The 13359-nt window shown below is 40.2% G+C and overlaps 1 protein-coding gene and 1 long non-coding RNA gene across 2 annotated transcripts in view; both read right to left on the bottom strand.

Moving 5' to 3' along the window:
- Positions 1-13359, bottom strand: part of ctnna2 (catenin (cadherin-associated protein), alpha 2) — a 331385-nt gene that overhangs the window by 25123 nt on the left and 292903 nt on the right. Inside the window, exons 11-12 of the mRNA XM_085161672.1 lie at positions 11554-11710; positions 10807-11007 (exon numbers count right to left, since the gene is read on the bottom strand). Of these exons, the coding sequence (XP_085017798.1) occupies positions 10807-11007; positions 11554-11710 (358 nt within the window). The remainder of the gene's footprint in view (positions 1-10806; positions 11008-11553; positions 11711-13359) is intronic.
- Positions 7453-9774, bottom strand: LOC146516930 (uncharacterized). Its single transcript, XR_014874380.1, has 2 exons — positions 9658-9774; positions 7453-8779 (listed from the first exon to the last, which is right to left on the bottom strand). It is a non-coding gene; the product is annotated as an uncharacterized LOC146516930 (long non-coding RNA).

The raw sequence follows: 13359 nt of genomic DNA, 5'->3' as shown, positions 1-13359 counted from the left end.
ACAGGGTGAGACAAAGAGAAGGACATACTGTTTTATGTGTTTTAGGGAAAAAATAATTCAGCTGCTTTAGAAGTAATAAGCAACAAATATGTATCAATGGAGTGGATTTTTGAAGTGCTGATACTATGAATAGTTTAAGACAACATCATTAGAGGAGAAGACAGCTCTAATGAGCACAGAGAGATAAGAAAAACTGTGGATAAGACAAATGAGATATTGCAGTTTGGCCAGAGAGCCATGTTTGTGATTTTATTAGCATCTTCCACACTCTCGCCCCATTCTGACATGAAGAGTGAACTAAATCAATTAACTAGCTTGCACTAAAGGTGTACGAATCTGCAGTGTGCTTATTTGTCTGATATAAAACATACGGTATATTTCACCAAACATAAAAGGCACTACAAAAAAGTCTCTCCCTTTTTCTTTTCATTTTTAATTCAGTTTAATCCACTTACTGTAGAAGCGTAAAATAGGCTTTTGGGAATCGCTGGGAAGGCGTTTTAAATAGAAATATTTAAATGTTCTCTGTGCTCTTAATGAGCAAAGTTGCTGATGGTAAGGAGCAATTTCATTCATTCCAGTTGAAAAATGATGAAGGGAATTAAATGTGACCATGTAGGGATGGATTTTTTTCACCCTCTAAGCTTAAGCATACTTTAAGTGAGAAGTTATGGAAGTACAATGAATGCCTCAAACCTCAAAGCAGACATGGTGCGCACCTGTGCCGTGTTTAACAAGATTTAACCAACACAATCTGCACAGTTCCTGATTTCTAAGCCACAAAATTCAAATTAAGATGGCTACATTTAGACAATCAAACACACAGCAAAACTGCACGGAAGCACGCACTTACATTCAACAGGTGAACACAAAAATATCTCCAAATCGATGACGTTGGCCCACTGAGATGGAAAATTTTAACAAGCACAAGTTTGCGAACAAGGTTTCCAAATCTGTGGTACTTTTTCTGCACTTTTGTGGCAAAAAAAATCCAAACAAACAAATAAAAAAAATAAGCATGTGCATATTTAACACAATTATTTATATTGTGTGAAACTACTACACCTGCATGTTACAACATTGTTTGGCCTACTCATGATGATGGCAAACTGCTATTTAATCATAGTGAGAGAAGTAAAAAAACAAGGGGTGGTAGATGTTGTTTATATCCTAAAAATGGGTCATTTGAACCCTTTGCTAAGTGGTTGCTATGCGGTGTGATGGTGCCATAACATACCATCGATATTTCAACTTCTGCTGATATAAATTAGATCATAGTGTTGTGAAATGTAAATGATGTGAGGCTTTTATAAAGCGTTAGTGATGCATAAATGACAAAAACAGATCATTTTAGCCCGTTGCTAGGTGGTTTGCTCAACTCCTGACGACCAAAGCAAAAAATAAACACACAGACAGACAGAGACTTTGGATATTACAGTAAGATATCACATATCACAGCAACAAAGTTGCATTTTATCCAGTTCCAGATCAATTCTTTCCACAATTCCCCAACACAGTCTGTTTCAAAAGAAAACACAAAAAGCAAAAACAAAAAATAAAAGCACTCCCAAGCAATGCTGTAGTATGAAGCAGGTTTGACAGAGCTGCCTTTCGGTTAGCTGACTTGATAAATTCTAAATATTAAACGATACTGGTTATCACAACAGGGGTTTTCTACTTTCTTTGTTAACTTTAGACTCTCTGAAGAGACATGATCAGAGGGACAGGTGATAGAGCTCTACAAAGAACAGGAAAAATATTGTTTACCACTCTTACAATGATCCACCCATTTACTTATTGTTTTCATTTCCTTATTGCCCTGTTACTTACATTCTAAGACAATATAACACAGACACATCGTTAATACTAAGCTATTACTTGGGTACTGCTTATTATTTAATTACATGGTATTTACTTTATCACGTTATTACATGATATTTAAAGCTGCTACATAACGTGTAAACCAAAGTGTGACTATTAATTCACAAAGTAAAATATATTACGTTTTACTCCACAATGTTACCTGTGTGAGCAACATCACACAGACAGAGACTCACAAAGAGTGCTTTCACAATTTGAGAGCTACTGGTCTACAATATTACTATGTATATGTTTTCAAATTTATATACTTAAATAATTTTTAAATCTGTGGCAAGATCTGAAAACTGCTGTTCACAAATGCTGTCCATCTAATCTGACTGAGCTGGAGCTGTTTTGCAAAAAGAATGGGCAAGGATTTCAGTCTCTAGATGTGCAAAGCTGGTAGAGACATACCCTAAAAGACTGGCAGCTGTAATTGCAGCAAAAGGTGGTTCTACAAAGTATTGACTCAGGGGGCTGAATAATTACACACAGCCCACTTTTCAGTTATTTATTTGTAAAAAAAATGTTTGGAATCATGTAGGATTTTCGTTCCACTTCTCACGTGTACACCACTTTGTATTGGTCTTTCACGTGGAATTCCAATAAAATTGATTCATGTTTGTGGCTGTAATGTGACAAAATATGGGAAAGTTCAAGGGGGCTGAATACTTCTGCAAGCCACTGTATTTGAAGTTTACACAGCACCATGTGACCCAGAAAGAGTAATATTTCAAACTCCGCCACACTGTGTTCCTCCGCCACTCCATCGTTTCAGTTTTGGACGAAGTGGATTCTGGGATATTGCATTTCGTCATTTCGAGCTGATTGGAGACCAGAACAGCCAATCAGATTTTTTTGCATCCAAGTGCGATTGGCTGGTTTTGTGGCACAAATATAACGGTGTACAGAAAGAGTTGAACGCGCACGGGCAGAAATGTTGAGAGCGCAAGCAACACATTGAGAGTGCAAATGCAAAAACTGAGCGAGAGGGGGTGCTGTTGTGTGTGTGTATGGATAACAGCAAACACTGAAATACATTTTTTGCACGCAGCAATGAATTTTGTTCAATCAAATTTAGTTTTTCTTCGCTCAAAACAAATTTCTCCTCAAAATGCAACATTTGCACCTGCAAATTTTTTTTCACTTGCACTCAATTTTTTTTTTACATGCATTTAGAATAGTGGCACAAAAATAACGCCATATATGATCATTTCCCTACAGAGGAAATCATGTGTTGTTGCGTCTGACTTTAATGGCAGTGTGCGAATGTAGCTAACAATCACAGTTAGGTGATTTACCTTAAAATTTGCTGTGCACACCTGGCGGGAAATTTCACTAAAATTAGGCAATACAAAGCCATCATTATCTAGACATCATACAGAAAGATACTTATTTCTCACATAATGTGAGCCTGCTGCCTTTTTTGGAGAATTTATCAGCAGCAACAAGGTAAATAATTAAATTAAATGCAAACAAAATGCCACTAGAGTTACCCAAATGATCCATTCTTACAATACTTGTTATGCACAGTTCCCTTATACGATGTGAAAAGCTGTTTCTTTCAGCTCATTGAACCAGTGCAGTTATCAAATGGCGGCATGACACATTTGCTGATAAATCCATGAAGTGCTATTACGCAGGCTGGATCCACCATGTTTACCTTCATTAAATCATATGAAAATTACATTTAGGAGCTACACATTAACCCGGTTCAGTATTAAAGCCATCATTGTGTAACATTTTGAAGTATGCTGCACAGACTGTAAATAAAAAATGTGCATTGTGTCTGTGTTGGCTTCGAAGCCTCGAAGGTAACATTCTGACTGCTGTTTGGAGTCACGAGTTACTATATATAGACAACAAGAAGAACTGCAACGTTATCAAGGGTTGCAAGTTTGGTTAGCAATCTGCATTCATAAACCAAACGCATCTGCTAAACTACTACACTTACACTGGTAGGGATAAGGCCTAGCCAACAGCTATATACTGGTAAGGCTTTAAACCTTATCAGTATTCAAATGTATAGTTTTATGACAACTACTGATGGGATACAGAGGGAAAAAGTGGAACAGTGCTGAATTAACGATGGTCACATGAACAATTTCATGCACATTGTTTTAATATTTATTTCCATGATCCCTGTACAAGTTATATTAAAAAAAAGCAACAAAAAAGAAAAAAACCTGCCATCTGCCTCTGGCTGTGGATGGTGTTGTGTTCACTCACTATGATAGAATAAAATGTTTTCCTCAAGAAGCCTCAGCCCATTTGGTGAGCTGTAATTGTCATGCGTCACTGTAATTGGCACAGTTATTTCAAAGCCAGTGAGGCCAGAGATGTGATTCATATAGACAATGAGACCAGTGGTACAGTTTTGTTTTCTGGTAATGCGATTAACACTCGCAATCTAGAGATAAAAACAAGCGTAAATACTAACCTCCAAGTACAGTACACTGGTGTCTGCTAAATGAGCATATCCACCTATTCAAACAGGGAACGTGTAACCGAATGAGAATTTGAGAAAAGGGCAAATGTTTGAAAACACGAAATACCATGTGACTAAACCTTCATTCTTTAGTCGGACCATAATTCGCCTGGTGTAATTTACAAAAGCAGAATGGGAGAGGAAACAGGCTGGGAGGGGTTGCAAAACATGGTGCGTCAAGAATAGCTAGGGGCTTAATAACAGCAGCCCACGAAATTGAAAATTATAGAAGCTTTTATAAAACATATTACTGTCATTAACCTTCATCCCTGTCCTACACGCACTGCGGCCAAGCAGCATCGCCCCTTATCTGCTGCTTGTATTAATTCCCTGCACAGGTAGGCACAAAAATGTGACCAAAAAGAAACAATCAGTGTTTTCCAAATGAGAGGTCAGATCCACTTCCTCTCTCATATTGGCTAGATATTCAAGAGCGTTGCAATTTATCTGTTCAATCAGATTATTCTCTAGAGTCAAAACTGCGTTTTCTCCATTTAGTGCAGATGATGAATGGGAAAAGGCTAATTTCTGGCATGCATTACGTAACACTCAGCAAGGCCTTTAAAATCTAATGCTGCTGCACTTACATAAAGCAAAATCACTAAATGCGCTTTAAGATATCCACACAGCTAGCATAGCCACTTCCTAATTTTGAAAACGTTGAACTTAACAGCTTCGATGATCGGCGGTCGAACCACAAAGAGAATGTGCTGTATATGATGCTCCTCCTGCTTACTGGTCTCCTCTCCTTCACTCTAACCTTGGTTAAATTGTTCCACCTACCTCTTCCTATTGCACTGCTATTCTCATAGCAATTTCTCATCAGTACTCTCTCCCAAGTTCTGCCTCTTTTTACGCACTGATTGAAAGGCCCCACCTCCTCTCCTTGCAAGCTTAGTTTGCCATCTGCTTCACATTCTGGTTAAAGACTCTTTTCCTATCATTAAAACAATAGACACAGATTTAAAAATTATAACTCATTTATCTCAACAACCGTGTTGTACACTTATGGGCCATATAAAAACGCCATTTTGAGTGTTAAAAAAATGATAAAAACCACTGATTCACTTCCACATTTCCCCTTAACAGTTATTTTTTAGAGACACATTCAATGAAAGGTCTTTAGTTTTCTTCATTAGACCCTCCACTTGGCATTAACAAGTGGCTTCTTTGGGTACATGTGTGAATGTGCCCAACACACTGATGAGTCATTAAAAGCAGATTGTTCCTGCATATGGACCCATTCCATTAGCACGTGCATCTCTGTGAATGTGTCCTACACTTGGAAACTTTGGCAGTTAAGGACTCCGGTGGTCTGGACTGACATTTAGCCTTCCAAACAGAAACAATGCAGGCTTCCTTTCTTCTTTTCTGCAAATAAAGCGAGGAAGTGGTAGCTTGAGCACTCTACTTGAGATCAAATCACTGAAGGCGCATGTTAATGCCAGGTATGAGCCGAGCCTTAGTGTCTGATGCACTTCCTTTTAGTGCTCTTGATCCACTGATTTACAGGCATGACATGTGGGTGGCAGTGTGTCCGTGTGTGTTATTACTCACTGCACTCACTGCAAAACCCTGGCTAAATCCTATTTACTGTGCCCTGATGTAATAACAAGGTGCAACATCACCCTGCTACCTAAATGGCACTCTGACTTAGGCAATATATCAGTTTTTTAATCTATCCTCTCCAGGCACCACATTAATGACCAACTTAAAAATTTGTCCCTTCTTTTGAGGAGAAGATTAGTCTAAACCAAGGCAGTTAGTGGGCAGAATAGTGTATCAGTAAGGAAGGAGGGAGAGGAGGAAAGAGAGGGAAGCCATAACCACTTTCCCATTAGGCTATTGATTTTTCTCTCTCTCAAGGACACGCTTCAGTCCCGGGCCCATGTGTAGACTGTCTGTCAGGAATCTATAGCTAAGCTTTACACTGAAGAGTTGTGAGCCTTGGCTGCCTGTGTTTTGGCCTCGGCATAAATCTGACCACACTCGAAATGAGAAAGAGGGATGGGCAAATTGAGACAAGGTCAAAGGGTAGGTAGCTGTGATGAGCGCTGTGTGCCAGCTGTCAGAAAGAAAGGCAAGTGGCTGTGATTGGCATGAGTGGCTGTGGGCATAAACACAGGAGCAGTCCAATAAAAACACAAATAGCCAACGCAAAACACACAACTACCCACATACGCACACTTACACCCACACACACTTGCACAGACAGAGTAAAGGGATAAATGTTTTACACATGCTCACCACTGGAGGAAAGTTAAGAAAAAGGGAACACATCAATGAATTCCACTAAAATCCTTGCGCAAATCGCTTAGTGAAATCCTTGGTGACAGCTATTGATTTTTTGGTGGAGTCTAGTTAATTGGGCTCAGTACCCTCTAAAAACTGTGTGGTCCTATATCCCTTCCCTTTGTTCAGCTACACTTAATCATCTTTCCCCCTAGCTATAGATTTCTCCTTGACTGTGTTCAAATCCATAGACATCAGGTCTGTGAGGACGGAGGGGAGAGGGAGGCAAAAGTTCACAAGGATCAATAAGTGCTTTATGGTCCAGATCAGATGTGCATGGTAGCCCTTAAAAACCCCCAACTACTGCTAAGACGGAAACTGGAAGGGGAAACACAACAGCTCTTCATCAAAGAGAAATATGGAGCCAATGAAACATTCGTCTAACACGGTTGCTAATTCCCCACCTTAACGTCTCAATTAGCGCCCAAATCGTGAGGAGATCTTGTTAAAATTGAAGACAGAAGCCCTCCCAAAGGCCCGGCATCTCAAGAAAATGCAACAAAAATTTGTTTGGTGCATATTCTTTCTGTGAAGAAGAAATCACCCCAGCCCTGACCTTAATGTGAACTTGCCCACCAGTTGCCTTGAACCTGTGTTTTAAACAAGTCTGTTTATCTTTGGGTATAGCAAAGTGCAAGGTCACCACAGTTGACTAAATCTAAACCAAAAACTAGATCAAGGTGTGAAAATGTATTTCCTTTAGATTTACTTTTTTCTTTCCCCTGAAATCTGAGGCTGTCACGAACAACAGTGTAAAGTTTGCGTGCACACATACTCCTCAACTGCAAAATGGGAAGTGCTACATAAGTTAACAATCATTTCCTTTCATTGCCTATAGTGCTAAATTTACAGGAGAAATTACCGCCCTGCATCTATCAAAAATGCTGCAAAATACAGCCTGCGTGAAGTAGGAAACTGTGTAAGTGACGTCACCCCATCAACAGCTCTCGATTTGTTGGTGTTAGCAACACTGACATAATGCTTCTTCATAGTGCTGACTCTTGCTCTATGGAGGATTAATAGAAGCATGTGACGAGGTTAGAGTCATACAAAATTGACCTCAAGTGTCTGTAAGATAATCACCGCTGAACTCTATCAATTAATTACCCCAATCAATTAAACTGAATCATGCAATAAGTGAACAGAATGTGTTTAAAGTACCATATAACTAATACTGTAAGTAGACTGTTATGGTGGGGTTCAGCGCCAGAAGAGGGTCTCAGACAGATGGCTGTGTGAACACACGTGGCACACCTAATGCTGTTTGCGACTTATCAGCTAGCAGGGAGGGGAGCTGATTGTGTCTCTCAATTATCCCGGCAGATGAAAGTAACGAGCGAAACAATAGATATACCACCTCGCTAAATGGGCTCTAATGGGAGAGATAGAAAGCCGAGTCGGAAGGATGGGTGAGAATGGAGAAAATATAACAAGGAGGGGAGTTGCTGCTGTGCTGATGTGAAAAGGGATTGTGGTCAGATTCTATTCTCGTGGACAGGTAATTGCTAAATTACTTCTCTCCTTTCATCCCACATTTTTTTTTGGGGGGGGCGGTTTGGCCATCTTTCATGATGCCACATTTTAAAGGCGTATTATGGTATATTTTTAAGGGATTGGCTAAGATAGTATTTCATAGCAAACGCTGCACATTTTCTGTCTTTCTTGCTTGTGTCTAGACACTTTGTAAACAAGACAAAGTAACACAAAATCACATTAAAAACAGAAACTGTCACCAGTCTGCTTCTCTGAGTATTGCAGGAATGTTTTTGTATGAACAATCGCTGTAACATTTGGAGTTGTGACGTGAACGGCCCTGGCAAAAATGAACAAATTGTTTCTACTGAGACTTCTCTGCATTTTTCATGTGGCATGTCTTCACTGATGCACATATCGTCAAGAACACTGCAAAAGCTTTCACCTTCTCCCAACTCGCAAATAATACTAGGCTGCAGCTCAACACTTGCGCTAAAAGTGGAAACGTTGCAAACGCGCTGAAGCAATGTCAAAGTTTAGCTTTAAGTGGTGTAGGTGGTGACTGAGTGATACATGTTTTCCTCCTCTGGGCTTGCCGGCTCTACTAACTGTATACTCAGCCCTGCTGATGTTACCACCTCCTGTACATACTCACTTTCACAGATGCTTTCTGTATATGTTACACTGTTTCACCAGCGAGGGAGGATAAGAAGGACAGACGCAACAACATTGTCATCCCCTATGTAGCCGGTGTATCAGAGAAACTCAGGAGGGTTTTCTCCAAGCATGACATCCCGGTGTACTTCAGACCCAGCAACACACTCAGACAAAAACTGGTTCACCCGAAAGACAAAACGCCAAAACACAGACTTAACAATGTGGAGTATGCCGTACAGTGTAGCGAGGAATGCCCAGACCTCTACATTGGAGAGACCAAACAGCCACTTCACAAGCGTATGGCACAACACAGAAGAGCCACCTCCACAGGACAAGATTCAGCTGTCCATCTGCATTTTAAGGATAAAGGACACTCTTTCGAGGATGCCAATGTTCACATTTTGGACAGAGAGGACAGATGGTTTGAAAGAGGAGTGAAAGAAGCCATCTATGTCCACTGTGAGCGACCATCTTTGAACAGAGGCGGTGGTTTACGACACCAACTCTCTGCCATCTATAATCCAGTTTTGAGATCCCTTCCCAGACGCCTTAACGCCCACTCACACCCTGGGCCATCTGACCTCAGGAATTCGCATGATAAGGTGGGGCCAGGTTTCACAATGAACTCACCCGAAACTCTGGCTGATTGGAACCCACACCCAGTTCCACACCTTGGCTCAGGTGATTAGAGGATCATCAGGGGGTCCTTTTGTCCCTCTGTGGGGGGACACTCCCACCAGGTTTATATCTGGGACTCTCCACCATTTGACCTTAGAACTGAAGAAGCCTCTCGGATGAGAGGTGAAACGTCTTCAAGTAACTTAAAGAAGTCCAGACGCTTTTCTTTGCAAGCTCCTTTGACTATGATGACCTGGATGACTGAGAACCTTCACAGACATGTTACACTGTTTCATGTAACCAAAGGAAGACCACAGTCATGAAGTAGACTCAGATCTACAATATACTACACTGCAATGTCTAAAGTATTCCCTCACCCATCCAAACCACTGAATTCAGGTGTTTCGATTACTTTAATGGCGACAGTGTATAGAATTAAGCAGGTAGGCATGCAGACTGCTTCTACAAACACTTTTGAAAGAATGGGTCGCTCTCTGGAGCTCAGTGAATTCCAGCGTGGTATTGTGATAGGATGCCACCTGTGCAACAAGTCCAGTTGTGAAGCTTCGCCGCTACTAAATATTCCACGGTCAGCTGTTAGGTGTCCATAAAAACATGGATGAACAAAACACCATTGGGATAACTAGAGCAGAGACTGCAACACAGGCCTTCTTGTCCAACATCAGTGTCTGGCCTTCTGGAATAATTAAAATTACATTTTAATTAAAAATTAAAAATTCCCATGAACACACTCCCGAACCTTGTGGAAAGCCCTCTCAGAGGAGTTGAAGTTGTTATAGCAACAACAGGTATTCCAACACCATATCAAAAGCATTTTCCTGTTGTACCTTGTTTATTTACTATTATTTATTAAATTTTTGTAATATATCAATAATCTGCTTTTCTTTTTGACCCTTGTGCTGCTGATTGAATTCCCCCAGTATGTTCAGAGGTAAAAACCACTGAGACAATATAAGAATTCAAAGCTGTCTCCTAAACAAGGATATGGAAATGTGTTCATTGTTTGATCGTTTGAACTTTCCTGGAAGATGACATTGGACAGAGGCTGTAAATGAATAAATAAAAGAGTGAGAGCGGATAAGACTTTCTGTTAGGAAACTAATCAAAACTTTAGACACTGGACACAGAAGCAGTCAAGTCGTATCTGTAAGTGAGACCAGACTGGTGAACTAATGTAGCTTCTACATGTGTGCGCGCGTGTGTGTATGGGTGCATATACGTATGTGTTTCTATGTGTTAGGCTATTCCTAAAAGTAGCTTGGCTTGCCAAAAAGCTTGCAGCAAAATATTTTGACATGGGGTGAAGCACAGTGTATGCATCATACTAGTAATACATTAAACTATGGCTCATTGTGGATCTTCTGCAGCTACACAGGCTCTGTGTACAGCGCACTAACCAGTCTCAGACAGGAGCTTGATGGACTCCAGCACACGCTCGGTGTAGACCCCGGGCTCATAGTTTTCCATCTCAGCGTTAATGATGTGGACCACGCGAGCAGCTCGGCCCCGGATAGCTCCAGCAGTTCGGTCAAGAGTGTCCACATCGCCCTCTTGGAGAGCTATTACACATTTGTTGACATCCTCAAGGATGTGGTTCTCTTGAGAGTGAGAGAGAGAGAAAAGATGACAGTGAATGAAAGTGGGAAGCAAAAAATGAAAAAGACTCAAGGATTCTGTTGTTGAGAGACATAATTATTGTTTAATAAAGAGATTTTCCTGGAAAATGGAGATAATAAGAATTGAACCTAATGATTCACATTTATCTCTGAATGTGCACTGTTGATACACTGTTGAGTTTATTTCTCCAAGAAACATGTTGATTATGGATAAAATTCAATACCTGTTGCTTTTTTTGGACACCATCCCACCCCCGTCCAAAAAATAAACTTTTTTCTTCTGCCTTTTGATGGGGTTTTTTTCTAGTTCACTGTATTTTGCTTCAAATGCTGTGATTTCTTATTTTTTTATTAACTAAATAGTAATTTTGTTTTTCACATCAAGCCTCCATAGAGATTTTTTGTGAAAATTTGGTGCCAGAGGACACAAGCAACAACATTCAATAACTCACTCGCTTCAAGGGAAAATCAGGAGCATGTGGACCATTTGCTTCAGTCAGTCTGTGAGAAATTTGTGTTGGCTCATACCTGACACAGAAAGGAAATCATCCACAGAAGTGATGTCATCCACAGCCTCAGTCAAGATGCGCACTTGTTTCTCCCACTGATCTTTGAAAACATCCATGTTGTCCTGGGCCACCTTGCTTTGGGGACGGGCAGCCAGAGTGAGTGCAGCATTGATGACCTGATATGGGACAAGAAATGTTTGCAGTAGTGTAGGTGTACATGTGTGCATTTCTGCATATCTGTGAGTCATTTCAGGAGAAAAGACATCTTTACTAGTTTATATATAAGATATATAAGAACATACAGCATGATGAATAAAGTCTGGCTATCATATCAAGACTCTGACACTGGTGAACAGTGTGGCAGCAGTGGCACAGTAGCTGAGTGCTATGCTCTTTCTCGTAGTCATTAAGGTTTTCAGTCTATGCTGTGGCCTGCTAGTAGCAGCTACAGCTACAGACTAAAAGGATTTAGCAACCAAACGTTTGCCACATTTGCTGTGAGATAAAAAAAAAATGCTTGAAATATATTGTTAATTGCACAAATGTAATAAATGATGCAGAATCTTTTACAGCTTAAAAAAACAAGGCTTAAAGAAAGCACAAGACCTTGATATGTGCAAGGTAAACCATTCAGCTTTAGGACAAAGAAAAAAATAAGATAAATACTTCACAGGGATACAGGGATGATAAAAATAATACCGGCCTTATCGTGTACTTTGAAATACCAATAGACAATATTTTAGCTACCCGAGGGAAGTAGCAATAGCTCCTTTGGAAAATGAAAGTGCTCTCCTCTTCCTGCTTTTGTTGCACAGTCAAACCCTCATTTTCCCGGGGGATTTCATACCCGGAGGCAGTTAGCAGAGTTAGTACCACCAATAAATTGTTCAATAAACACTTACTGCATAATGAAAAGTTAAAGCAAATAACTTGGGCACTGCCACTTTAACAACAAGGACCAGTTTATTTATTTTTTTGTGCCTTTGCTTTCTCACTTTGTGCTTTTTAGATTTACTTTTAGTGAAATGAATCTGATCTAGATTATGATCTGAACATGGCAGTTACTGAGGCAGTGTGTGTGTGTGCACTTCTGCGTGCATTTGCACGTGTAAAGAATAACCAGTCTGGTTTAACTCTACTTGGAACAGATGGAAATACCTCTTTGTTGCACCTCCTCTTTGTTCCCTCTACTCCAGTCACAAAGCCTATGTCTATTATGTTTTTAATCTGCCTGTGTTCAGCTGTGCCAAGCAGTGTCAGGGGACAGCGCCTCTCCAAGTTTTATAAGTTAGTTGGTCTCGGTAGGTACGGGTAGAGGAGACTGCACATTAGATCATGAATCTTAAAATCAGCCTCCCTTCTCCATTTCTCATTCTCGTTACAATGTTTGGTCCTGTGTGGATAAGGCTTACTGTTAACCTTGGAAACAACTGATGGATTTCAACATCCTCCTTTGTTTCTTCCTACGTAACAGGACTACAATGTCCTCCTACACATTATTCATAGCTTTTCCTCCAAATCCGACAACTACAACCTCTTTCCTTTAATATTCCTAAATATTACACTTTCATAAATCAGTAATTAAATATAGTAAAGTTCCTTAAAAGAACATTTTGATTTGATCTCATGTTAAGAATTTGTATTTTATGTAGTGTTGTCAGCGTTAATCTCATTAAAATGACATTAATGCCATAATGGATTTAAAGCGGCAAATCTCCCTTAGCGAGTTAGCGTGGAACGCCCCGTACGTGGGGCTGCACAGCGTCAATGCGTTAGCACGGTTAGCTCGTTAACACATTAGCATTGTGCAGCCCCACGTACGAGG

Source organism: Neolamprologus multifasciatus, chromosome 6, assembly GCF_963576455.1.
Source record: "Neolamprologus multifasciatus chromosome 6, fNeoMul1.2, whole genome shotgun sequence".
NCBI classification, from domain to species: Eukaryota; Metazoa; Chordata; class Actinopteri; order Cichliformes; family Cichlidae; genus Neolamprologus; species Neolamprologus multifasciatus.
Note: the sequence above shows the minus strand (reverse complement) of the source record. Positions and strands in the feature narration are given on the sequence as shown.